The sequence below is a fragment of the Neomonachus schauinslandi genome, chromosome 5, assembly GCF_002201575.2.
Source record: "Neomonachus schauinslandi chromosome 5, ASM220157v2, whole genome shotgun sequence".
Lineage (NCBI taxonomy): Eukaryota > Metazoa > Chordata > Mammalia > Carnivora > Phocidae > Neomonachus > Neomonachus schauinslandi.
In genome coordinates this window covers 136,383,889-136,409,764 of record NC_058407.1, presented here as the reverse complement: position 1 = coordinate 136,409,764, position 25,876 = coordinate 136,383,889, and the positions used below count along the sequence as shown (strand labels likewise).

The window sequence follows — 25,876 nt, the reverse complement described above, 5'->3', positions numbered from 1 at the left end:
TGCTCCGAGAGCTCTTGAGCTGCAGTTGTCACTTCCACATGGGGCAAGCTGGATCAGAAATTGGCTTGCTGGCTGCAGGCTACTTGGGATCCAGGCCTGTAGCCTCAGAACACAAGACCTTCCATGTCCCTTGTCACTCTGGCCGAGGCATCCACCCTGGCTGTCGTAAGTGAGGTCCCATGAAGCTCCCTCGTCTGCGGTATGGCTCAGTGGGACAACACGAGCAGCACGAGGCCAGATTCCCAATGTCACAGCCCCCACGGCAGCTTTCCAGCTGCCCACTTCCAACCGTTCTGGAATGCTCGGGGCACTGCTGCTTGCTGTGAGGAACGGCGGAAGGCCGAGACACACTCCCTGCTCTCCAAGAGGAGATCTCTTGGGAAATTAGATGGACCCCGGGAACATCTAGACAACAGCCCAAAGCAGCACAGATCCATGCCAGATGCGTGGGCCAGAACAGTTTCTGGGGACCCAGGGACGTGACCACAGATGTGCTGGAGCAGTCCTAACACTTTGATACTGGACAGCTACCTTCGGCTAAGTGACTAATCCCCACACAAAGTCTCCTTTCAGGCAAGAAGCCTGGTCACACTTCCCTGGCACAGATGTCGCTGCAAGATGTACTTTTCACGTCAGAATTACAGCAACAGGAAAGTGCAACAGAGGAGACCCGTTCCACAAAACAGCCTGGAAAACAAGCCTGGCTGAAGCCGCCAGGAAGCCCCGCAGGCCTCACCCTCTGAGGAGTCCTGGTAACCAGACACCTCCAGACACGGTTGAAATCAGCTCAAGAATTGGTGAGCTGCCCTCACTGCAGGTGGCAGTGAGAAGAGGCCCCCAGACACCAGCAGCCTGTTCATGGATGAGTGGCTTGCTCTTAGTGCCCTGGGACACACCCTGCTCCCAGGAAGCCATGCTCAGCCAGGCAAGGTGCAGGTGGGAAGGGAAGGACGTTGATTCTCATCAACACACGGGTGGTGTGGGATGTGAGGTACCTCCTCATGGGAGTGCTGCTCTGGGCCTGTGATGCTGGGGCGCTCAGACCCGCCTGGCAGCTGGGCAGCTCCTGGCACGTGGCCTGGTTTTCTCATAGCCCCTCTCCCAATGTCACACCCACAGACCCACAAGGAGCGAAGGCGGGTTCATGCATCTCTTCTATTCATGTGCTAGTCCTCACCCTTAGAAGGCTAGCAAATAACTCAGATTCTGCATGACCCCACCCTCTGAGGGATGGTTTCATTACCACCTGTGGGAACTGAGAATCTCTGATAAGAAATCTGGCATTTAATATACATCATGGCAATGCTCAAATCATTACCTTGCGCTGACCCAATAAAGTTTTGATACAAAAATTTATTAATGATTGTCATATTAACACCTCTTACTTTATGCCTTATGCTTTTGTGCACATGTCTTAATTAGTCACCATAAACGATCCTTTGGAAGTAGGCATTATTTCCCCATTTGGCAAAGAGGGGCCAGGGCTAAGAGTTGTTGAGTCTTCTGCCAGAGTTCACGTAGCTTGTAGGGAGCAGAACCAGGATGTGGATTGGGGCCTCGGACTCTTCATCATCACGAGTCTTTTTTTTTTTTTTTAAAGATTTTATTTATTGGACAGAAAGAGACGCAGCGAGAGAAGGAACACAAGCAGGAGTGGGAGAGGGAGAAGCAGGCTTCCCGCGGAGCAGGAAGCCCGATGCGGGGCTCAATCCCAGGACCCTGGGATCGTGACCTGAGCCGAAGGCAGACACTTAACCATCTGAGCCACCCAGGCGCCCCATGAGTCTTTATTATTGTAGGTAAATAGGATTCCAAACTCATGAGAGAATAGTAAAAATGCCAAAGACCTGTCAGTTTTTCACTGATAGGATTTATAAAATTCTCTCACATTTATTCTCTGATGCAAATGTTAATATACCTGCTCTTCGTCAAGAGTCCTGTTGATTTCTTTCAATGAATGGTTCCTCTTCTCTTCTATGTGAACAAGTAGACTTCAACTATCATGCGTAAAACCAACAACGTCACACATATTGACATTTTATAATATTATCACCATTTTAAAGAATTCTGTGCCCTCCACGTACTGTCTATATATAAGGATTGTGTTTACAGGGCAGTCGGATCCCATCTCATTTGCCCCTCAGAGCCATGTGACTTTGGGAAGAAGCAAGCCTGTAATCTCACGTTAGCACCACATCACAAAGTTGTTGGGAATATCATTGACTAAAAAGTAAAGCACTTGGTAAATGTTAACAACCTGTACAAATCTAAGAGGTTGCTTTGTTATTGCCTAGAGTGAAGACCTAAAGAAAGGACAGTTGTCTGCCTGAAGCCAAGGATTGGTTGGACTTATTGAAATACTGGAATTTTAAAAAGGAGGAACCAGCCACATAAGAGTGAGGGTGGGGCGGCTGGGTGGCTCCGTTGGTTAAGCGACTGCCTTCGGCTCAGGTCATGATCCTGGAGTCCCTGGATCGAGTCCCGCATCGGGCTCCCTGCTCAGCGAGGAGCCTGCTTCTCCCTCTGACCCTCCCCCCCTCATGTGCTCTCTCTCTCATTCTCTCTCTCTCTCAAATAAATAAATAAAAAATCTTTAAAAAAAAAAAAAGAGTGAGGGTGATGGGAGAGGCTGAGGGAAGGCTCAGGCACCCGGGGTGGGGGGGGGGGCGGGTGGCGGAGAGCATGAGCAAAGCTCTGCAGAGCTGTCCTGTGGTTCAGCAGATGACTGTAGCTGGAGAGTCCTAATTATCCCAGAGGCTTCCTGTCGAAGAGCCGCTAAGACATGGGAGGCACACTTATCTAACTAGCTGACTCACTGATGACACAAAGATGGGCCTTACGGTTCGTAATTGAGACTCATGAATCAAAATTGTTTTCAACATTGGAACATTTGCAAGTTAATGTAAAAATGATAGGACTTATTAAAAGGATCTAAGAAGATGACTGAGAAGCAGAATAAGTAATGGTCCAGAACAGCGATGCTGGGCCAGGCCATCTAGGTTCAAACCCAAGTCTGCCACCATTTGGCTGTTTGACCACAGGCTAGTGAGCAGTCTTGCTGTGCCTTGGTTTCCCCACCCACCTCTTGGGGTTGTAGGAATTAAGTGAGTTAATATGTGGTCAAGTGCTTCGAACAGTGCTTGGCACATGGTCACACCTACATAGGTTTACCATGACACGTGGTCCTGTGTTACCTGAGGGAGTGGCCATGCTGTTAACAGAAATTATAGTGGTGAGCGTTCAGATGCACCACCCTTATCAACCTGCTCTTCAGTCGGACGCCAGAGGGCTTGTCTCCACCTGCCCTCTTGACGCTCCTAATGCACTGTTGCAACGCTCTGCCTTACATCAGGCTTTTTCTTCTCTGCCCCATGTTCTTGGGATTTAGCAAGTCCTTTGGACCATCTCTTGGGTTTGACCTCACATTTGCCCGTGGTGCTGTTTCACTCTTGGAAGCAACCGGTCAGCCCAGCTCTTGGCTCCCAGCCACTCCCCTGTTTCTGGTGGGTGAGGGGTGTCAGGGTGCAGGCTGCCCTCTGGCACAGCACAGGGAGGATGGATCTACTTACAGAGAGAAGATGGTGAGAGTTTCTGATTTTGGGACATGCTGAGTTTGACACATCTGGAATCAGGCAGGTGGGCATTTCACAATTGATTGGAAATGTCAGTCTGGAATTGAGACAGCAGTTGGACTGGAAATGTCTGTGTCATCAGAGGGATCCATGCAAGGCAACAAGCCAAGCTACCCTAAAAGAGAGACTCCAGGGAGGAAGAGCAAGGGGTGGAGGGCAGGCTCCAGGGAGGGCTGGGTGGCAGGGAGTAGGTTAACAAAGAGCAGGGAATCAGAGAGGGTCCCGGGAATGCAGAGGGCGGTTTTCAAGCAGAAGAGAAGGCGGGAAGTGATGACAAGGAATGGTCCGGGGTCAGAGAGGTTGGCAGTTGAGGCTGGGTGGGAGGAGGAGCCCAGCAGGCAGGAATCAGACACCTCCGGAGCCTCTGGGTGGGCGCTGGACCGCAAAGGGCTTGGGGACGCAGGCCTGGGCAGGCCTGGCCGACGGGGGGGAGCAGGAGGGGCGGAGCTTAGAGCTCCCCCTCGCACCCCGCCGCCGCCGAGCTCCGCTCCCGCGTTCCTCGCTCATTAAGCGCTCGTCGCCTTCACCAGTCCAGCGTCGGGGTGTGCCGCAGAAAACGTAGAACCAGGGCGTCAGTTCTTGGGAAGCCGACGCCAGTGGGCCACGACCCCGGTGCCCCAGTCCCCCGGGCTCCTGAGACACCCCCGAGACCCTCGAGTCCCTCAGGTCCCCGCGATCCCCCGAGTCCCCAAGACCCCCTGAGTCCTCCGGGCCCCCCGAGCCCCCGCAGTCCCCCGAAACCCCAAGCCCCTCGAGCCGGGTCAGCCTGTCCGGACCTGCCCCCCTCTCTCCCCGCCTCCCCCGCGGATCCCAGAGACCTCCTCCGCAGGGGACCTCCGGCCGGACGGGGGCGCCGTGACACACGGAAGCTGTGCCTGCGGATACAGGGAGCACCCGGAAGTGACGCTCCGCCAGTGGAAGGCCCGCCCGCACGTCCGCTGCTCCCGGTCCCTCGTGGCTGATCGCCGGCATGGCGCACTACAACTTCAAGAAGATCACTGTGGTGCCGTCCGCCAAGGTAGGCGGCCGCGAGGGCTTGTCCGCAGTCGCCTCTCCCCTGCCGGGTCGCCAGGAAAGCCCGAGCCTGTAATTCTGGGATGGGACAGGGGTCGCCTCCTCCGGCGGGCCCCCCTTCTTAAGCCACGTCGTCCCCAGATTAGGGCCTTCCAGGGTTAGCGGTTCCCCGCCGGACACTGAGGGGCCGCCTTCAGGCGTTAGGGTCCTTCCCTCTGGGTTAGAGACCTTCTGCAGACTTTGGGATCCTCCCCAGAGAGGAGCGGGGGGGAGTCGGGAAACTTTATGAAGTAGGTGTTTTTGAAGGAGCCTCTTAAGGATTCATAGAATTCAGTAGATGGAGAGGGGGGTACAGGCCTCCAGGCTTGATGTCTGTGTCCCTCCTGTTACTGACAGTGTTGTGGGCGCCTGTCCGCTTGTCTCTGCACTGGGCAGTTCAAGCAAGAGTTTATATTCTCAGTGACTTTCACATCTTAGGAAATTATAAGCAGTGAATTTTAGTTTTACTTGTTGTTTTATATACTTTCAAAGTCAAAGATTTGCAAATTGAAATTGCAGGATTTTTTCTCTTTAATGTTTTTTCTGAGTTATGCTTGAGTTACCTGACTAGTTTCAGAGGGCCCTGGGTGTTTGGAAATTAAGGTAACATCAAGAAAGTGGGATAAAATTTATTTTGGTAGCCATTTGCTAAGTGTTTGTTAAAGGCCAGAAACTATGAACATGATCAGAGTTGAATATAAAAGATTGAAGATTAGTTAGAAAAAGTGTTTGTAGTTGAAAACATGTGGTACCTTTGTTAGTCTTTTGAGAGGGTTTCAGATAAGTGGATAAAAAGTAGACATTTTTGGTGTACTGTGTCTTATTTAATTGCAGGACTTTATTGACCTGACGTTATCGAAGACTCAACGGAAGACTCCAACAGTTATCCATAAACATTACCAAATTCATCGCATTAGACATTTTTATATGAGGAAGGTCAAATTTACTCAACAGAATTACCATGACAGACTCTCACAGATTCTAACAGATTTCCCCAAATTGGATGTAAGTGACTCGGGGACACAGTAATATAAATGTAAGCCATCAGGTAATTGGTATTTCTAGCCAATTTGTGTACTTATCTGACAAATAAGGAAGGAAACAAAATGATTCACTTGTCAGACTTTGTGAGTTAGTGGCAAAGCTGGGAACAGAGCACAGGTTTTTTGATTCATTAGTATTCTTCCTTTCCCCCTGCCAAACCCCATGTAAGAGGGCCTGGAGCTGTCTCTTCAGGCTTTCTCTGTCACTTCGAGGCTTGAGGTGCCAACCCAAGCTCTCTCAAAGCTGTGCACTCTGAAACTGGCAGCTCACCAGCTTACGTGGGCTTCCTCTCCTTCCTCTTTCCAAGGTTCCTTTTCCTGGGGCCTCAAGTTACATCAGTGGCCTGAGGTCCACCACTGTTTGTGATCCTGTTACTTCATCAGCCAGTGATGCTCAGTGAGAAGAAATTGTGTGGGGGAGCTTTGATTTGTGCATTGAGCCAAAACAGTTGAAATCGTTGCTGACAGCATAGTCGAGTTGCTGTTGATGAAGCTGTAGAAAGCAAGAGCAGACCCTGCTTACCCCACAGCTGCAATGTGATTTGAGGTGGTGAAGGATGTGGGGTAGGGGCAGCAGTACAGGGTGAGAACCTAAATTTGCCACTGTCCCAAAACAGTCCGTAAAGCTAGGTTAAGGCAGAGGAGAAAAGTTGGTTTATGTGACAAGAGTTTCTTTCATATTTAAAGTGACAGTAGTTCATTTAAACAATTACAGATGTGCTTAAAATAAGTGTAGAGGTTTCTGCTAGCAGACAGGTATGCACTTTCCATGTGTCTCCCAGGCATGCTACAGGTGCTAAGTAGAGGCTAGTTGAACACATGAATAGTTGCTGGGGAAAGGGTGGGTACCTTAGAAATTACCTGGAAGGAAGCAAAAGAATGAGATTATTGGAAACTGGTGTGATATTTGAAAACACCTGATCTGAGCAAACAGAATGCTGTGAACTAATTAGTACCAGATTTTTGTAGTTCTTTGTAAGAAGTTTTATCTTTCTTCATCCTTGGTATTTTTTTATACAGTAGAAGTTTAAATTTGTGAACATTCTATTCCCCCTTTTTTTTTTTGAGGGGTCGGGGAGGGGGAGAGAATCTGAAGCAGGCTCCACACTCAGTGTGGATGTGGGGCTTGATCCCATGACCCTGAGATCATGACCTGAGCTGAAATCAAGTCAGATGCTTAACCGACTGAGCCACCCAGGTGCCCCCTCCCCGCCCCCCCGCATTTTTTAAACTAGGGTTAGCTATCTGAGAAGAATTTTAGAGTAGGAGGTTATAGTAGCTGCGTTCACAGCATGACTGACATGTCTTGAGTTCTGTTCAGGCCCCGGGAGCACAGCAGTCATAGAGGCCCTGTGCTTGTCTAGTGAGGGAAAGATGGTAAGCGTGGAAATCTGCAGTGTGTCAGATGCGTAAGGAGAGCAGGGAGATTGTAGCAGAGGCCTGAGGGCAGTGAGGTAGTGAGCCATGCGGGGCTTGAGTTCTGTCTTAAGCCTTCCAGGTTGAGCCTCAGACGTGCCGAGCTTTGACTTAGCTTTTAGAGGATGAGCGGCCCGTGGGGTAGGAGGCCACTGGAAGGTTGGTGCACTGGGTTTAGCAGCTGGCGGCGGTGAAGAGTTAAGTGCTGGGGAGGAAGAGCTAATGGGTTTGCTCACAGCACAGGTGTGGCCCGAAGCACCTTGGACAGTGGAGTGGCCATCCATCCACATGGGAACGGGGGGAGGTTTGGGGAGGAGGAGGGCGGTTTGTATGTGTTGATCAAAATGTGGGTAAGACGTCACACAGAAGTGCATGTGGTCTGGAACTTTATGAGAGGTCTGGCCTGAAGATGTCTGTGCACTTAGATCCATGCGAGGTCACCCAGGACGTGAGTGTGGAGAGAAGAGTGTTCCTGGGAACCCTAATGTTGAGTGTTGGGTGGGAGCATGAGCCTGCAAGAGCAGAGTTGGTCCCGGAGTCCAGTTGAATAGAAAGCATCAGGAAGCGTGAGTGCCCAGCTGTCTGCTGTGCAGAGCTCTGCAAAGATGAAAGGAGTTCGGGGAGGGGCTGATCTGATGAGCTGTTTTGATGGACTGGTGGAGACAATCCTGACTAACTTGGGTGTAAGGGAAGAAAAGAGCCAAGAGGGTAGCAAAGGAGTAGAAGGATTGTGGGTTCAAGGGGGCTTGCAGACTTTTAGATTTGGGGGGGTGGTGACAGCATGTTTGCAGGCCTGGATTCAGGTCTTGAGCAGTGGGGGAGGACTCTTGTGCACAAATGGAGAGTTGGCTGGGTCTGTGGATGGGGTGAAGGGGGCACAGTCTTGGGCCCAGGCCAGGTGGGCAGACAGAAGTGACCCCTGAGCTCACTTAGATGTTTTCTCAGAGAGCTAAGCAGTCATCAGTCAGGAGAGAGGGCTGGGGAGAAGATGCCGGGGGTTTGAGGAGAGAGGAAAGGTGGGATGTATTTCCCTAGGAAATTATTCTGCAAGTATTGTTGACACATCGGGATGAGAAACCTGTGCCAAAAGACCAATTTGTTTCTGTTTTAGGACATCCATCCATTTTATGCTGACTTGATGAACATTCTCTATGACAAGGATCATTACAAGTTGGCTCTAGGACAAATAAATATTGCCAAAAATTTGGTGGACAAGTAAGGTATTTTCTTAATGCAGTATCTTTCAAATTATTGTCCAGAGTGAAAGACATGTCATATATTTGTTTTTATTTAAGTGTGGCTAAAGATTACGTGCGGCTCATGAAGTACGGAGACTCTCTGTACCGCTGCAAGCAGCTGAAACGTGCGGCCCTCGGGCGGATGTGCACGATCATCAGGAGACAGAAGCAGAGTTTGGAATATTTGGAGCAAGGTACCTGTGATACATAAGCAAGAACACTGTTTAGTGTGCTGTTATGCTACTTGATTCTTGTCAAGAACGCATTTTTGGAATATTTGTTTTATTTTAGACCTAACAGGGTCAAATTACTTTTCCCCACCTAGCCCATGAGAATTTCTGACAGGCTAGTTACTATTGAAAAAGCAGCTAGCAGTTAAAATGCTTATAAATTATTAGTACTATTAAGAGAATTTGTTTTTCATATTTCATACATAAGGCACATACATTATAAGTCACAGGAAAAATACCAAGGAAATATGTAAAAAATAAAATGACCCATAGTTTTAACCTATTGACATAAATTTAAAAAAAATTTTTTTTTTTGCAAAGAATTGCAATATGGGGCGCCTTGGTGGCTCAGTCAGTTAAGCGTCTGACTTTTGGTTTCAGCTCAGGTCATGACTCAGGGTTGTGGGATCAAGCCCCTGTTGGTCTCTGTGCTCAGTGGGGAGTCTGCTTGAGATTCTTTCCCTCTGCCCTTCCCAGTCCAGTGTATGCATGTATACTGTCTCAAATAAATAAATCTTTAAAAAAGAAAAGCTTTGCAGTATGTGTTAGCATGAAATTGCTACTCCAGTTTCATTACATGATTGTTTTATTTTAAGAGGACAGTCCTGAATTAGTGTAGTATCTCTAATGAAACAGTTACATGCCTTTTTATGTATATTTTTATACATAAAAATGTATGTTTTATGCTACAGATGTTTTTAAGTCATTGTGTTTTGTTCTTCCCCCGCCCCCCATCTTGCAAATAATTTGTAACAAGTTGTCAGACTTGACTGTTTTTTTTTTTTTTTTTTTAAGGTTTTTATTTATTTGACACAGAGAGAGACAGCGAGAGCAGGAACACAAGCAGGGGGAGTGGGAGAGGGAGAAGCACGCTTCCTGCCGAGCAGGGAGCCCGATGTGGGACTCGATCCCAGGACTCTGGGATCATGACCTGAGCCGAAGGCAGACGCTTAACGACTGAGCCACCCAGGCGCCCTCAGACTTGACTGTTTTGACAGTGCTTCCAAGGATCTGTTTTGTCTGATCTTTTTTTTTTAAGATTTATTTATTTAGGGGCACCTGGGTGGCTCAGTCGTTAAGCGTCTGCCTTCAGCTCAGCTCATGATCCCAGAGTTCTGGGATTGAGCGCCGCATTGGGCTCCCTGCTCCGTGGGGAGCCTGCTTCTCCCTGATGTTTGTTAAAAACAAACCAAAAAAGATTTATTTATTTATTTAGTTGACAGAGACACAGCAAGAGAAGGAACACAAGCAGGGGGAGTAGGAGAGGGAGGAGAAGCAGGTCCCTCGCCAAGCAGGGGGGCCAAGTTTGACTTTCTCCATTGTTCTTATGAAATAAAGCATATGTAATGTGAACTTCTCACAGTGCGGCAGCATCTGTCCCGTCTGCCAACTATTGACCCGAATACGAGGACCCTGCTCCTATGTGGATACCCGAATGTTGGCAAGTCCAGCTTCATCAATAAGGTTAGTTTGGGGATGCCTGGGTGGCTCAGTCAGTGAAGTGTTTGCCTCGGCTCAGGTCATGATCCCAGGGGCCTGGGATCGAGTCTCACGTTGGGCTCCCTGCTCAGCGGGGACCCTGCTTCTCCCTCTCTGCCTCTCCCCCTACTTGTGCGTGTGCTCCCTCCCTCCCTCCCTCCCTCCCTCTCTCTCTCTCTCAAATACATAAATAAAATTTAAAAAAATAAATAAGGTTAGGGATGCCTTGGTGGCTCAGTTGGTTAAGCGTCTGCCTTCGGCTCAGGTCATGATCTCAGGGTCCAGGGTCGAGCCCCATATCGGGCTCCCTGCTCCGTGGGGAGCCTCCTTCTCCCTCTGCCTCTGTGCTCTCTCTCTCAAATAAATAAATAAAATCTAAAAAAAAATGAAAAATAAGGTTAGTCTGTGTCTGGCATTAACAAGTGACCAAGGACCTGAGGCCCAAGGGCTGCTGTGTCCTGTCCCTATGGGTTGGAGGACGGCCGGCCAGTGAGTCCTTGAGTCAGTACTGCCCCTCGCTGTGCACAGCCCTTTACTCGAGGGGAGGATTGTGTCTGTCTGAATCCACATTTATATTGCTGTTACGGAAAACATTGTGTGTTCTGGTACGTGTTCCGTAAGTTTGTTCGGGATTCGAGACATTCCAGTTGGGGTTTGTTACACGGAGAGCCTAGGCTGGGAGCGGGAGCGCCAGGAGAGCTGGTGCCGACTGATAGGCGGCACTTGCTGAATTGGACTTCGTGAGGTATTTCGTGGGTGTCACCTTGCTTGCTGGGACACTTCTCACATAAAGTATTTGGTCCACGTTGTGGGGAGTGGCTGAGTTGCTCTTTACTTGAGTGAGTTTATTAATTGGGACTTGAGGACACTATTTATTTAGTAACTCGGTCCTTCAAGACAACTTAGCTGAGCTTCAGGGACCTGAACAGAGTAGAAAAAGCATTAAGGGGCGCCGAAGTGGCTCAGTCGGTTAAGGGTCTGACTCTTGATTTCTGCTCAGGTCATGATCTCAGGGTCATGAGATTGAGCCCCGCGCGCGTCAGGCTCCTGCTCACTGTGGGGTCTGCTTGAGATTCTCTTTCTCTCCCTCCTCCCCTCCCACTTGTGCTCTTGTGTGCACACTCTCTTTCTAAAATAAATAAATCTTTAAAGGAAAATAAAAGGTCGGTTCATAAATAAATAATGTAAAATGTCAGTTCACAACCAGCAGGAGCTCAGGTGCCAAACAACAGCAGTTACGTATGTGTGAATGTTGCTGCCAGGAACACTTCCACTTTGACCCTATTTGCAGGTCTTTATTTTGTCCCCAAGTTGTGCTGACATGATAGGCTGAAGCTTTGCGGTGTCCGAGCTCACGGCTCGAACGCTTACGAGCCAGTGGCCACTTAATCCCTTACAATGAAAGAGTAAACAGTTGAGGCCCTCGGTTGCACTGACCGCATGTCGAGAGTTGGCGGACGTGTGGCTGGTGGGCCCCATATCAGCCGTGCAGGTACAGAGCATTTCTGTCTGCACAGCAAGTTTGTTGGGGCCGGGGTGGATCAGAGCAGAAGCTGACGGACACTCTCCAAGTACTGGCCCCCCACCTCCCTAGTATCTGATGGGGACTGTCACTGCCCTGGCCTGGTGGCGGGAGGAAGTGGATGGAGTCTGTCCATCAGAGAGCAGCAGCTTTGGTCCTCAGCAATGTAATCATGCCAGGTCTCTCTCCTTGTTTGGTCTTGTTTTGTTTTAATGCCGAAATCATTCATCTCTATAACCCATAGGTGCCACACAGACCTCTGAGAGGAAATAAGGTAAGGAACTTGTGTAACTTTTGGTGTTATGATTGTTTTGTTTTAGGTGACGAGAGCCGATGTGGATGTCCAGCCCTATGCGTTTACGACCAAGTCTCTGTTTGTGGGGCACATGGATTATAAGTATCTGCGTTGGCAGGTGAGTGCTTGCACCTTTAAACATAGAGCTCTTGTTAACGGGGTTTGATTTTGGGGATCCCTAAAGAACTAGAGTGTCTCCCTAATTCCCAGTGCGCTTAGGGAAAGACTCGAGGAGGTGGGAGAGATTCTCAAGGTCACCAGGAACACCCCTGCAGAGAAAACTCCCCTGAGCTCCCCGGCTGCCCTCAGGGCAGTTCTCGGGAGGCAGCGGGTGGCCTGTGTTATGTTAACAGTGGTACTTCCGAAGAAACAAGTCTCCTTGTTGTCGTTGCTGACCCTGTCATTATAAATGACATTTATTAGCCATTTAAAAGCATGGAGCAGTTTCCACAGTAGAATTTCATTTCATAAACGATGAGGTTGTTCCTAACACATGGGAGAGTTTCCCAGTTGCTCTTCTGTTCTGCTCTGTCAGGGCCCCTGGCTGGCTCAGAGCACGTGGCTCTTGATGTCCGGCTCAGGAGCTCAAGCACCGTGTTTGGCATAGTTTGGCATATATCAGAAAGGGGAAAAAGAGGAGTCCTTTTCTCCAGGTCATTGGCTAGTTCTTTTTTTTTTTTTTTTAAAGATTTTATTTATTTATTTGAGACAGAGAGAATGAGAGAGAGAGAGCACATTGAGAGGGGGGAGGGTCAGAGGGAGAAACAGGCTCCCCGCCGAGCAGGGAGCCCGATGCGGGACCCGATCCCGGGACTCCAGGATCATGACCTGAGCCGAAGGCAGTTGCTCAACCAACTGAGCCACCCAGGCGCCCCATTGGCTAGTTCTTCAGTGAGCTCTGCGGGGTCCACTCATCCCCCCTTTTGTCTTCATATTTAGAGCTTATCTGATTATGGTCAGTTGGGAGATCTACGTTTTATGTACTGGTTCTCTGAGGGCTGGTGTGGGCGTTGAGTCCACGCGTTGAGTGGGCGTTGATGTGCTGGACAGGAGGTTTGTAGGTGTGTATGCTCTCGAGTAACACGTCTGACCGTTAGGTTGTAGATACTCCGGGGATTTTGGACCACCCTTTGGAGGATCGGAACACCATTGAGATGCAGGCCATCACAGCCCTGGCTCACCTGCGCGCCGCGGTTCTGTACGTGATGGACCTGTCTGAGCAGTGTGGGCACGGGCTGAAGGAGCAGCTAGAGCTCTTCCAGAACATCAGACCTCTCTTTATCAACAAGGTACAGGTGGGAGCGAGGACTTTCGGTTTATAACTTGCACTGTGAGGATGATCATTTCATTACTTGTTTTCCCTGTTGCAGCCTCTTATAGTTGTAGCAAACAAATGCGATGTGAAGAGGATAGCTGAACTTTCTGAGGAAGATCAGGTAAATTGCCTTAATGTTTTGAGTATTTCTTACCTAATTCCAAATCTTATTTCAGACCACCAGAGGTTAGAAGGAATTTTAGCAATACTAGTCCATGTTTTTATTCTACAGTTGAGGTAGTATCCTCACTGGTTTATTGGTGGCAGACTAAACCTGGCCTTCCCTGAGCTCTGCTCTGCCTTCGAGGCTGTGGGAATACCCGTGCGTTCAGCAGGATGGCACAGTTAACCCATGGAAGGTCTTAACCTTGGTGCCTTAGGGCACACACAGCACCTTGAGACAGGCCTTGCCTCTTCGGGCCTCGAGCCCCGGTGCACTGAGCAGCACCTGCAGAGTAGGGCTGTAGGTAGGAGGGTTCCGTGGGTGTCATGTACCTGCTGCACAGACTTGTGGGGAAATGAGTTTGGAAAGCGAGGTGAGTGAGTGAGTGAAGGAGGAGGAGCATCTGTAAACTTGCCAGGACAGGGAGTATAGAGTGTTTGCTGTATTTTCTAGAGGCAGGTCGGGTGGTTAGCCCTCCCTCTCCACACAGCTCACCCTGCACCCCTGGAGAAGGTTTACATTGGTGCAGAGGTTCTCAGACTCTTGGGCACACCCAGGCCCGCAGGGTCAGAGCCTGGGAGGCGCCCCCTGGGGTGGGTCGCCCTGGAGCTTGGAGAAGCAGGCACTAGAATAACCTCACTGTGGCCCCATCTCCTGGAGTGCGTGTCACTGACCAGCTCAACATGGAGGGTCTCCAGGGGGTGGTGTGCCGTCCCTTCCCAGCGCCTCTGTCTTGTACTAGTTGGACATGTCATACTTGCGAAGAGGGAGGGCTTTTTAAACAGCCATGCTGGATATCGGGCACCACAGCATGTTCATTCAGTTACTAACTAGGTACGCACGGACATTAGAGAATTCGCTTGGGTTGGAGAGGACCCACGTCCCTACTAAGTGATCCTGGTTTTTAGGCGCTTGCGCTGAAAGGGGAGACGAGGGTTAAGCTGCGAAGCCCGGAGGTTAGGCTGAGCCAGCTGCTCAGGCTTCGAGGTCAGGTTCGCCCAGGCCCCGCCATCCCGCCTTGTGCCCGCAGTGACGGGGGTGTGGTCTCCGTTCTGCCGTCGCTGGCGCTAATAGCTGCAGTTCTGGGTGGTTTGTCAGCAGCCTCGACAGGCAGATTTAACGAAATTGGAAGGCACGTGGGCAGCGGATGCCATCGCGATGGTGCTGCCTGGTTAACCCAATGGCGTGGCCGTGTGCCCGAGGCTCTGGCTTGTTGCCTGTCTCATGTGCGATGAACGGGGTCACTGTGAGCTCAGAGGCTAGTCAGGCCACGGTGTCCCCAAGACCACTGCTCTTTGCGGGGGAGGGGGCAGTCTCCCTGGTAAGTGGGACCCCGAAGTGATTGTGCTGGCCTTGTTTGTGACAAGCTTTCCCGTCACAGGGTTGACGTCTGTGTCTGGACGAGGGGGCGCTGGTGACGAGGTGCACAAGCGAAGCCCCTCGTTCCAAATCGGAGTGATTTATATGTTTCTGTGTTGTTTTGTAAGGAATTCTCTTAGGTTGTAGAGGCCAAATGTTTTCTTTAAATATAGCATTGAAAATATACTAAAAAAAAATTCTGTAGCTTGATGTTGCTGGGTTTCTTTTTAGAAGATGACGTCTTACAGAAGAATGTTCCAGGGAGCCTCTGGTTTGCTTCTGTAGTCTGGTTTGATCTTCCTGGTAATGGGTATTTTCTTAACCACAGAAGAATGTAGGGAGAGATCAGCATTTGGGGGAAATGTCCTTTAGAAGAATTTAGAAACGAACCATGGACGTGCTAACTAGCATTTATGGTACCCGTATGAAGAACAGTAAGACTTGTTTGTGGGGAGGTGGAAATAAATAATGGCTCTTTCGTTTTTCTTTTGTCTTCCCAGAAAATATTTGCAGATTTGCAGGCTGCAGGATTTCCTGTGGTTGAGACTAGCACCCTGACGGAGGAAGGGGTTATTCAAGTGAAAACAGAGGTCAGTGCTTCATCCATCCCTTTATCGCCTATGTGGTCAGAGGAGTCCATTGTGGGGAAGGAAGCATTCTCTGCAGGTGTCGTGGGCAGGGAGCCGTCGAGGCGGCCAGGCGGGAGAGCGTGTGCACAGCACTGAGCCTGGTCCCCACCCGCCCAGTTGAATGTGGGGCTTGAGGGGACACTCCGACTCCCGCACGGGTGGCTTCGCTTCGTCCACTGCCTGCTGTCCATCCTGACCTGTCAGGATGGCTGTGGGAGCTGTACTGTCACGAACTTGTGTAGAAGTCGAAGGAGCAAAAGGAGCATGGAGAGAGACCTTTCCTTTAGGTTTCACATGTGATTCTGATCGCTTACGTTGTTATTTTTATGTGAAATAGAAAGAAAGGCGGGTTTGATGCTGTGGTTGACTCGGCTCTGGTGCTCCAGTCAGAGTCCGAGGGGGGTTATGGACCTGGCTGGGGGCACAGCATGAGGGCTGCTCGTGGTGGGGGGCAGGCCTGGAAGGGCTGTGGAGTGTTGCCTCGGGGTGCTGCCCCAGCCTGGGCTGGCCTGGGAAGGGGGCCTGTTCCCCCCTGAACGTGCAGTCTGCCCCGAGGGGTTACATGGACCTCGGGGTGATCCCCAGGACAGCACCAGCCACTGTGACTCCTGAGGAAAAGCATGTAGCGGGGTCCAAAGCTTTGGAACACAGTCTGCTGGTGAGCGGGGGGGCTCTGGTTCCTGTCCCACACCCCCGCCTCCAGACCAGAAGGCGGGATGCCTTGTGAGTCTGGCCCTGTTTCCTCACCTCAGGCTTGTGACAGGCTCCTGGCTCATCGAGTGGAAACCAAAATGAAAGGAAATAAAGTGAATGAGGTGCTCAACAGGCTGCATCTGGCCGTGCCGAACAAGAGAGACGACAAGGTGAGGTTGGCCTTCCCAAGAGCTTGCGAGCCGGCACCTGCCTCACTCGGGGCTCACAGGTGCTGTGCACACTCACGCGGAGTAAAAACGACGTGTGTCCTGACGTACACAAGTGCAGAGGTAGCGTCTGCTGCTCACTCCACCAGAGGCGCTTAGTAATGTCTTTCTGGTGTGTAAGCATATTTTATAGATCAACATTCCTTAAAATTTTTTCTGTGCTGGGGCACCTGGGTGGCGCGGTCAGTTAAGCAACTAACCCTTGGTTTCAGCTCAGATCCTGATCCTCAGGGTCATGGGATCGAGCCCCGGGGCCGGGCGGGGTGGTGGTCAGCACTCAGCGGGGTTCTGAGATTCTCTCTTCTCTCCCTCTTCCTCCCACTTGTGCTCTCTCTCTAAAGTAAATCAGTCTTTAAGAAAAAGTTTTTGTTGTTGGTTTCTTGCTGTTATAGTGCTTAGTTGCACATCTTTATCCATAAGTCTTTGTTTTTAATTGCAGATATCACATAGAGTGAATTTTACGGTAGGGAGTTGAGAAGGTCAGCATCCTCCAGACACCCTTCCTGGGTCATGCTGTGTGTTTCCCGGATCTTTGATGCTGAGTGTCCCACTGCTGGAATTTCCTTCATGAATAGCCCATGCGAGCATTTTTTTATTCTTTTTTTTTTTTTTTTAAAGATTTTATTTATTTATTTGTTAGAAAGAGAGAGTGTGGGCGAGAGAGAGTGAGCGAGAGTACAAGCAGGGGTAGCTGCAGGCAGAGGGAGAAGCAGGCTCCCTGCTGAGCAAGGAGCCTGATGCGGGACTCGATCCCAGAGCACTGGGATCATGACCTGAGCTGAAGGCAGCCGCTTAACTGACTGAGCCACCCAGGCGTCCCAGCATTTTTTTATTAAAGATTTTATTTTTATGTAATCTGTACACATGGGGCTTGAACTCAGAATCCTGAGATCAAGAGTTGGCATGCTGTACCGACTGAGCCGGCCGGGTGCCCTTTCAGGCAAGCTTTTTTCATGAGCTTATTGGCCTGTTCTTTAGGTGATTTATCTTTTATTCATTTAATGTATAGTTTTTTTGTAAAGGAAATCAGACTCTCATATGTTCTGTAGGATTTTTTGTTTTTATTTTTAAAGATTTTATTTATTTATCTGACAGCGAGAGAGGGAACACAAGCAGGGGGAGTGGGAGAGGGAGAAGCAGGCTTCCCGCAGAACAGGAGCCGGATGTGGGGCTCCATCCCAGGACCCTGGGATCATGACCTGAGCCGAAGGCAGACACTTAACCATCAGGCACCCCGGGGTTTTTTTGTTGTTGTTGCTGTTTTAGTTCTTTGGTTGGCTTTTTGACTTGGGTTTCCTTTTTCAGTCTCAGATTACACATTTTTAATATGCTATTTAATACTTAATTTTTTAAATATATGTTATTAGCTAATATTGATATTTTTTTGCGCTGTTGGTTATGCACAGAAAGGCCTACCATTCATTCCAAAAATACTCTTTTTTTTTTTTTTTTAAAGATTTTATTTATTTTTTGACAGACACAGCGAGAGAGGGAACACAAGCAGGGGGAGTGGGAGAGGGAGAAGCAGGCTTCCCGCAGAGCAGGGAGCCCGATGCGGGGCTCGATCCCAGGACCCTGGGATCATGACCTGAGCCGAAGGCAGATGCTTAACGACTGAGCCACCCAGGCACCCCCAAAAATATTCTTTAAAAGTATTTTTTTCTATATTTGAATGGTTTCATTTTTTTAATTTTACCTGTTTTGAACAGAAGTTTTTGGTCAGTCTTGCATTTGTTTTGTTCTTGGGAAGCAGGCAGCTACCCAGGTATGTTGTCATTTATCTCAAAACTGATGATCGAATCCTGTATCTTTCCATTAAATTCTCCTGTGTGTTGGGTTTCTGTCTAGATTGCTTTCGTCTGCTTTGTTTCTTCTGTGTTGCTCTTTTGTTTGTAATTTTTCTCGAGAATCTTGGTGTTTATTTTTTCTAAATAAACCTTGGAGGGGCACCTGGGTGGCTCAGTTGGATAAGCGTCTGCCTTCAGCTCAGGTCATGATCTTGGAGTCCCAGGATCGAGTCCCACGTCGGGCTCCCTGCTCAGCGGGGAGTCTGCTTCTCCCTCTCCCTCTGCCTGCCACTCTCCCCCCTGCTTGTGCTCTCTCTTTCTCTCTCTTAAATAAATAAAATCTTTAGAAAAAAAATAGAAATGAACTTTGGATCAGCTATGGAGTCTTTCTGTTTCCTTGCCCAGCTGGCCCTGCACCCCCACACAGTCATCTGCTGGTTTGGAATTGGTCTGGCTTTGCAGAGGGGGAGCGTGCCTCTGGTTTTTCGCTTTTATGTTCCTTTTGTATTCAGCAAGGCATTTCACGGAACTCTTTCCGGTGGTGTCCCCTCAGGAGAGGCCCCCTTTCATCCCCGAGGGAGTGGTGGCACGCAGGAAGAGAATGGACATTGGGGAGCCCAGGAGGAAACGGGTAGGTCTGCTTCAGCGGTGCAGAAGGCTGCGTGTGCCCGGGGCGGGCACGGGACATGACACTGAGGGCATCCGGGCCTGTGCTGTCAGGCTCGGCGAGCGTGGACGTGAGTGGTGGGGCCCCCGGGACATGGGAGCTGGGCCGCATGGGCGTTACACAGATGGGCTGGCTGGTTGGAGGAGAGGTCGTCTCCCAGGGGCGAGGAGGGGCCCGCAAGAGCTGATGGGAGTGCTCTGCCCCTTCGTTGCAGGAACGAGACCTTGAAGTGGAGCTGGGAGACGATTATGTTTTGGACCTTCAGAGTAAGGGCGGATGTCCGGCTCAGGAAGCTGCGGGAGGGCTTCAGTGCCCGCGCGCCCTGCAGCTGTGCCTTAATCTTTCTTAGGGACGAGGTTGTTTGCGGCTCGGCTTGAGGCTTCTTGCGGGTGGTTTCGGGGGCTCCAGGAGGGTGGTGTTTAGCTGGTGTGCTGCAGGCCGCTGCTGCTGACGGTCTGCCGCCCCTGCCTTCACCTCCCGCTCTAGGCCCGTGGTCCTGAGACGCTGTGTGACCCTGGGCGTGTGTTTCTTTGCTGGGGCATTGGGTGCAAGTGCTCTGTTGTTTTCCTGGAGAGACGTGGTTGAAGGTATTAAGAACTACAGTAAACCTAACCTTTCTTTTCTACTTTAGAGTACTGGGATCTGATGAACTCCTCTGAGAAATACGATAAGATACCTGAGATCTGGGAAGGCCATAACGTAGCTGATTATATTGATCCCGACATCCTGCAGGTCTGTGTCTCTTGCTAAATTGTGTGATTTTTATTCCTTATGTGACCGTGAAGGTACCAGGACGGCTGTTGACCTACCTGGACTTGTCGCCCGTGTTCCTTCTACACTGCGAGCCTCCCCACCCTGTCACCAGCAGCCTGCTCGTACTGAGGGTCCCGGAGACCCCAGGACTCTGCTTTCTCTCTGTTCTGAGACACGGCCTCCTTCGTGGGGCAGGTGGACTCTGGGCCGTGAGCTCGCTGTCCTCCGACCTGACCTGTTCTTGTCTCCTGGAGCTTTTCTCCTCAGCGGTGGCTTCCTCCTATTGGCTGTTCCTTAGCGGGTTCCTCTTTAAAAAACAGAACCTTTCTTAAACCTACTGTGTCCTCCGTTAGTTGCTGTCTCGCCCCTCTCTCCTCGGTCGAGGTTTTTGAAAAGATACAAGTATTTCCTGTCAGTGCTCCCTCATTTCCTACTCCTTCCCAAATGCTGCCCTTCATTTACATTTTCAATCTGCAGGGTGCTCTGCTGGGCAGGCCCCTCCATTTGCACACTGAGGCCCACACTCCTGGCCCCAGGAACCCTGTCATGGGCTCCTTTAAGTAATCTCTCCGCCCAGCGTGGGGCCTGAACACAGGATCCTGAGATCAGGAGTCGCACACTCCACAGACTGAGCCAGCCAGGCGTGACCATAACTTGTTTTTCCTAAACTGTGTAGCTAGCAGGGGCATTTGTGTTTGGGGATGGCCTTAGAATGGATAAAGGGGATGTCGTAATCCCATACCAGCTCACACTGGTAAGTTCCTAGTTTTTCCGCAGGAAGTGCTCTCGTGTGTGTAGGGTAGGGGATAGTGCTGGGGCGTGAGGTGATGTCTGTATATTTCACCTTGACGTCTGCAGTAATTGTTGGTAAAGAGAAAGAAACAGCACAGGACAGCTCACGGGGCGTGTGGGCTCACTGCTGGGAGGTGAGCTCTTGGGCGTTCCTGTGCGGGACCGGGCGCAGGCGTTCAGCGCCCCCTGCAAGGCCGAGGGGAACCGAGCTCCCGCGGGAACATTGCTACGCTTGAGAGTTTTTTGTTGTTGTGTTTAATGACAATTGTTTTTAAAGAAATTGGAAGAGTTAGAAAAAGAGGAAGAGCTAAGGACAGCAGCGGGGGAGTATGACAGCGAGTCTGACAGTGAGGACGAAGAGATGGGGGAGATCCGCCAGCTGGCGAAGCAAATTCGGGAAAAAAAGAAACTGAAAATTCTGCAGTCCAAGGAGAAGAACACACAGGGCCCCAGGATGCCTCGGACCACTAAGAAGGCAAGTTCTGTGTATCCAGAGCGCCAGGACCGGCCTGTGCGGTGCCGGATTCTCATACAGTCATTGCTAAGTGCAGCATTTCAACCTAAATGTGGCTGTGGCCATGGGATTGCACTGACTTTGTTTTGTTGATACGTCCTAGCATTTGAGGTGTGTTGAGCTCTGGTCTGCTGCATTCTGCTAATGGGGCCCTTTCCTGGTGACTCTTGGGTTCAGCACTGTCAGAGTCAGCCTCTGCAGTCGAACAGAGTAAGGTTGTGGTTTGGGATTTGTGGCAGAAAAGCCATCAGTCACCATGTTCCTGTTCTTTAATTTCTCTGAGTCAGGACTCCTCTTTTGCAATTTACAGAAACCTAAGCCAGTCCAGCTTAAATCCTCGGGCAATTTCTTGGCTCCTATGACTGGTTAGAATGGGGAGAGTCACACTTTAGGCACAGATTGGTCAAATGATAGAATTCTTTCCGGTCTCAGCCCCATCTTTGTAGTATTTTTCTCTCCTGCTCTGTGCTCGTCAGGGTGGCAGGTGAGCCCAGGTCCTGTGGGCGCCCTCAGACCGCGGGATGTGATAGGATGGCGTGCAGGGCAGCTAAAATGTGGCAGGAGAGGAAAGGACACAGTGACATTCCAGACACTTTTCTGTGGACATTAGTGTGTCTGAGTACTGTTTTCATGAGATGGCAAACAAGTGGTTCTTGGTAGACTGGACATTCGTCTGTGTCCCCAGTGGTGCTCAGTGGGTTTGGGAGGAGACGCTGTGGCTGGGGTTTGCATCTTGGGGCACATAATGTGACCTCAGCATCAGGGACCCTTCAGGCAGAGACTTCCCTGCAGAGTCATGCAGAACCCGAGGACGTGATGCGTACGTCGTCTTACACATGGCCACTGCCTAGGAGATGCTGGTTTCCATGGTTTTAATGCTTGTCCAAAAATACGAACCTGAGCTCGATTAAAAGTTTTAATTCCTAGAAAAAACGTAATGTATATCATTGTAAAAGGCACATTTTTCCTTGAATTTTTTTTTTTCTAAACATTCATCAAAGTAATTTTGCTTAAATCCCTTTCCCCCATGTTCAGGTTCAGCGGAAAGTCTTGGAGGATGAGATGCGCAGTCTTGGTGTTGACATGGATGACAAAAACAATGTAAGTGTGTGGAGGTGATCCTGGGACATGGACGGCTCTGTCTTAGGACACCAGGCTCTTAGAAACCCGGGGGCTGGTGGAGCTGGTTACAGAAGAAATGAGAACTTGGAGTGTGTGTGGAGGAGCGGCTTGGAAGTGCTGAGAGTGTGCTTGCCCACCGCCATCCACCGGCCCCTCAGGATGGCTCAGGGCACTTGGCTCCAGGGCCCCTGTTGATGGTGTGGGCGCTGTTTTCAGGCTCCGTTCTTGTTGATGCAGGAAGACTTGAGGGACACCTTGCACACTCCGTGTGGCCCTGAGCGTGGGGCGGCCCCAGTGTGCTTTTCTTTGTGGGGCTTGGGGTTTTTTGGGTTTTTGTTCTTTTTTTTTTTCTTTTTGTCAGTGTTTTATCATATTTGTGCCTACATCATTTTTCATTCCAGGTTAATGGAAAATACGAAAAATACCAAAAACAAGAAAGGGAAAAAAAAATCACCTGTGTTTACAGCACACAGAAATAATCTAGGTTGACATGCAGTTTATATCTTTTTATTCACCTTTTTGTACAGAGGACTTCTGTTTTTTTCTTGAAAATGTATTTGTAACCATATTTGTATTTCATACTTATTTCCCATTGTGGTATAGCATTTTTAGGATAATTTTTGAGTAAAAAGTCTTAGTTTATCTTAGGCTTCTTGGGGTGGTTGTTTAAAAATTCATTTGCTGTCATGCAAACAAGGAACAGTATGTCAAAAACTAATGATGTATGGTGACTAACATAATAAAATTAAAAATTCATTTGCTATCAACTCAGAATATAAGGTGATGTGTAAGTAATATACAATAAAGTAGAAGTAATTTGTGTCTGGGAAAAATACAAGTTGGAATAGAATGTCAGAGAACAAAACATAAACTTACTTTTTTAATTTTTAACTTGAACTTTGATTTTGGTGACTGCAGTCTTCATGTAGCATCTTAGCATCAGTTTAGTGATCAGATAGGTATATGAGGGTATATTTAGTCTCAACATGAGAGGAGCTTGGGCTGTAAATAGTTCAGAACTGTTTTCCTGGGGGCCCAACGATTAAAAGGTATTTCAGATAACTATTGAAATTCTGATTTTTTTTTTTCTTGATGAATTATGCTGGAGCATATATATATATATATATATATATATATATTTATATGTATTTTTTAAGCTTTTATTTATTTTAGAGTGTGTGTGAGTGGGGAGAAGGGCAGAGAGAATCTGAAGCAGACTCCCCACTGAGCGCAGAACCCCATGCTGAGCTTGATCCCAGGACCCTGAGATCATGACCTGAGCCAAAATCAAGAGTCGGATGCTTAGGGGTGCCTGGGTGGCTCAGATGGTTAAGCGTCTGCCTTTGGCTCAGGTCATGATCCCGGCGTCCTGGGATCGAGCCCCACATCGGGCTCCCTGCTCAGCAGGAAGCCTGCTTCTCCCTCTCCCACTCCCCCTGCTTGTGTTCCCCCTCTCGCTGTGCCCCCCTCTGTCAAACAATAAATAAAAGCTTAATTTTTTTTTTTTTAAGATTTTATTTATTTATTTGAGAGACAGAATGAGAGAGAGCACATGAGAGGGGGGAGGGTCAGAGGGAGAAGCAGACTCCCTGCTGAGCAGGGAGCCCGATGTGGGACTCGATCCTGGGACTCCAGGATCATGACCTGAGCCGAAGGCAGTCGCTCAACCAACTGAGCCACCCAGGCGCCCTCTGTCAAACAAATCTTTAAAAAAAAAAATCCTATTTGTAACATCAAGCAGTGTGTTAAGTGAAAAAGAATATTTGATCAGTAACTAATGTGATGTTAAAGAGCTTTAGCGTATTCAATAATGTCTTTCAAAACTCTTGCGTGTCCTGTCGGTATAATTTCGTGTGTGTGACCACAGCCCTGAATTTGCTATTCGTGCTTTTCAGGCCCATTATGCAGTCCAGGCCAGAAGGTCCCGGAGCGTTACTAGGAAGAGGAAACGGGAGGACTCTGTCCCACCCACGTCTGTAGCTGGCAGCCGCAGCTGCTCTCGGACTCCGCGGGATGTCTCTGGCCTTCGGGACGTCAAGGTTAGTCCCTGTGATATGGGCTCAGGACACACCGTGCAGCTGTCGTTCAGAGGGCAGGGACCACGGGTGGGGCTGGTGCCCCCCAAGAGGTGAGCTCAGTGTTCTGGACCCTTGTCCTAGCGGTGTCCTCTCGTGGGTGGACGGAAGCATGGTGTCCTAGGGTACCGTGCTCAGAACCTGGAGCTGGAGCCCCTGCAGGGAGCGGTTGTGGTCAGTCTTTTGGGAAAGACACTGGATATATACAGTCTTTTTCATTGAAACTTTTTTATTAAATAAAGACAAAAATGGTTAGTTTTGGCATTTTGAAAGTTCAGGTACAGGAGAGAGTCTATATAAACTGGCAAACCATTTACTTGATGGAAGCCTGAGATTTCCATCTCCTAGAAATCTGGATTTTGGTAATGCAGCATTGCCATTTGTCAGATGTGAGTGGTACGGTTTCATGGGCTGACTCTGTTCTCTTGTTTGTCTAAGAGGGAATTACGGCCGATGGGCCTAATCTTCCGGCTCCTGGTAGGCACAGGATTTGTCTAGACAGAGCGTTCTTCCCGTCCTTGTGTGCACAGGGATGAGGTCTGCAGCCCCCGGGCCCCAGGGCAAACTGCAGTGATTGAGACTGGCCAGCGCTTCTCGCAGAAGAGATCTGGACCGTGGAGACAGACTGCTAACCGGTCATGACAAGGCACGTGGACACTCGGGAGCTCACATGTGTTGTGTGTTCTTGTGCTTTACAGATGGTGAAGAAAGCCAAGACTATGATGAAGAACGCTCAGAGGAAGATGAACCGCCTGGGGAAGAAAGGAGAAGCAGACAGACACGTGTTTGATATGAAGCCCAAGCACTTGCTGTCCGGAAAGAGGAAAGCCGGGAAAAAGGACAGGCGGTAGTGGCTGGGCGGGGTGGTGCCCGGCCTCATCTGGTGGGGGGGTCCCAGGATCGGGGCACCGCCTGTAAACCGCAGACAGCGAGGACACCTGAAGCTCTGGCTGCTTGCTCTCGGGCGGGGGGCGCGGGTGCGGGGAGGTGTCAGCGCTGCCCCACGGCACGGGTCTTCCGAGTGGACGGCGGGTTCTGCATTTAGGGAGTTCTGGTTGCTTCAGATCTGCAGAACCGGAAAGATGCACATCATGTGTGTTTTGACGGAGAAAAATCTTTCTGCAAGAGGGAACTTTGGTTCGTGTGTGTCTGGTCTTTTTTTGCGAAGAAAACTGCTCTGCTGTGGACACGGGCAGAAGGCTGCCAGCCGTGCCTACTGAGAGCCGCGCCAGCTAGTCTTTCTCTACGATGTGTGTACCCTTGTAGCCTGTCTCCAGCTAGTTCATCCAGGATGAACCTCTGAAAGAAAGTGGTTTTGGTTGATTTAGGGCGCTTTTTTTTGTTTAGTTACAAATCACTGTAGTTTGGCCAAATGAAAAGGGAAAATAAACTAACTCCTGTTTTGAAAACAAACAGTCCTTCTCCGTGGGGTAAAACGTCACCTCAGGCACTGTAGCAGCCCAGCGTGTGTCTGGGAAACACAAGCAGCCCCTGCACTTCCGCACACCCCCCTGCTGCGCCTGTCCGTGGCTGTCCTGAACGGAGGTCACTGTGGCGCGGGAGCCCGCCCTCGCCGCCGCGCCGGTGTGCCCGCCTCCACCCGGGCGGCTGTGGGCAGCGTCACGCCCCGGAGGGCAGTTGTCTTACGGGCATGTCTAGCGTGTGCTGCGTGCTATACGGGGGTATAAAGTGAGATTTTCGCGTGTGTGTGCTGAAAAAGATTGGTGAAGAGAAGCTGAAACGCACATGGTGTTGGGGAGGCAGGAGCCCACGTCTTCGTGGGGGTCGCAGTTGCGGAACCGTTCTGGAACTCGGGTCTCTGGAGGCTTGAGTCTTGCAGGGAAGGGCTGGGCTGGAAATCCAGCAACTTGG

General features: G+C 49.8%; 1 protein-coding gene across 1 annotated transcript; it reads left to right on the top strand.

Annotated features, from left to right (window-relative positions):
- Nucleotides 1-4,440: 4,440 nt before the first annotated feature.
- GTPBP4 (GTP binding protein 4) lies at nucleotides 4,441-25,411 on the top strand. The gene is made up of 17 exons (XM_021690894.1): nucleotides 4,441-4,650; nucleotides 5,520-5,690; nucleotides 8,256-8,359; nucleotides 8,440-8,576; nucleotides 9,976-10,076; nucleotides 11,934-12,026; nucleotides 13,006-13,197; nucleotides 13,279-13,344; nucleotides 15,246-15,335; nucleotides 16,127-16,237; nucleotides 18,635-18,712; nucleotides 18,963-19,014; nucleotides 19,380-19,480; nucleotides 20,571-20,768; nucleotides 21,843-21,908; nucleotides 23,825-23,968; nucleotides 24,703-25,411. Exons 1-17 carry the CDS (start codon nucleotides 4,603-4,605, stop codon nucleotides 24,853-24,855), a joined length of 1,905 nt encoding a protein of 634 aa, XP_021546569.1. The 5' UTR covers nucleotides 4,441-4,602; the 3' UTR covers nucleotides 24,856-25,411.
- Nucleotides 25,412-25,876: the final 465 nt, after the last annotated feature.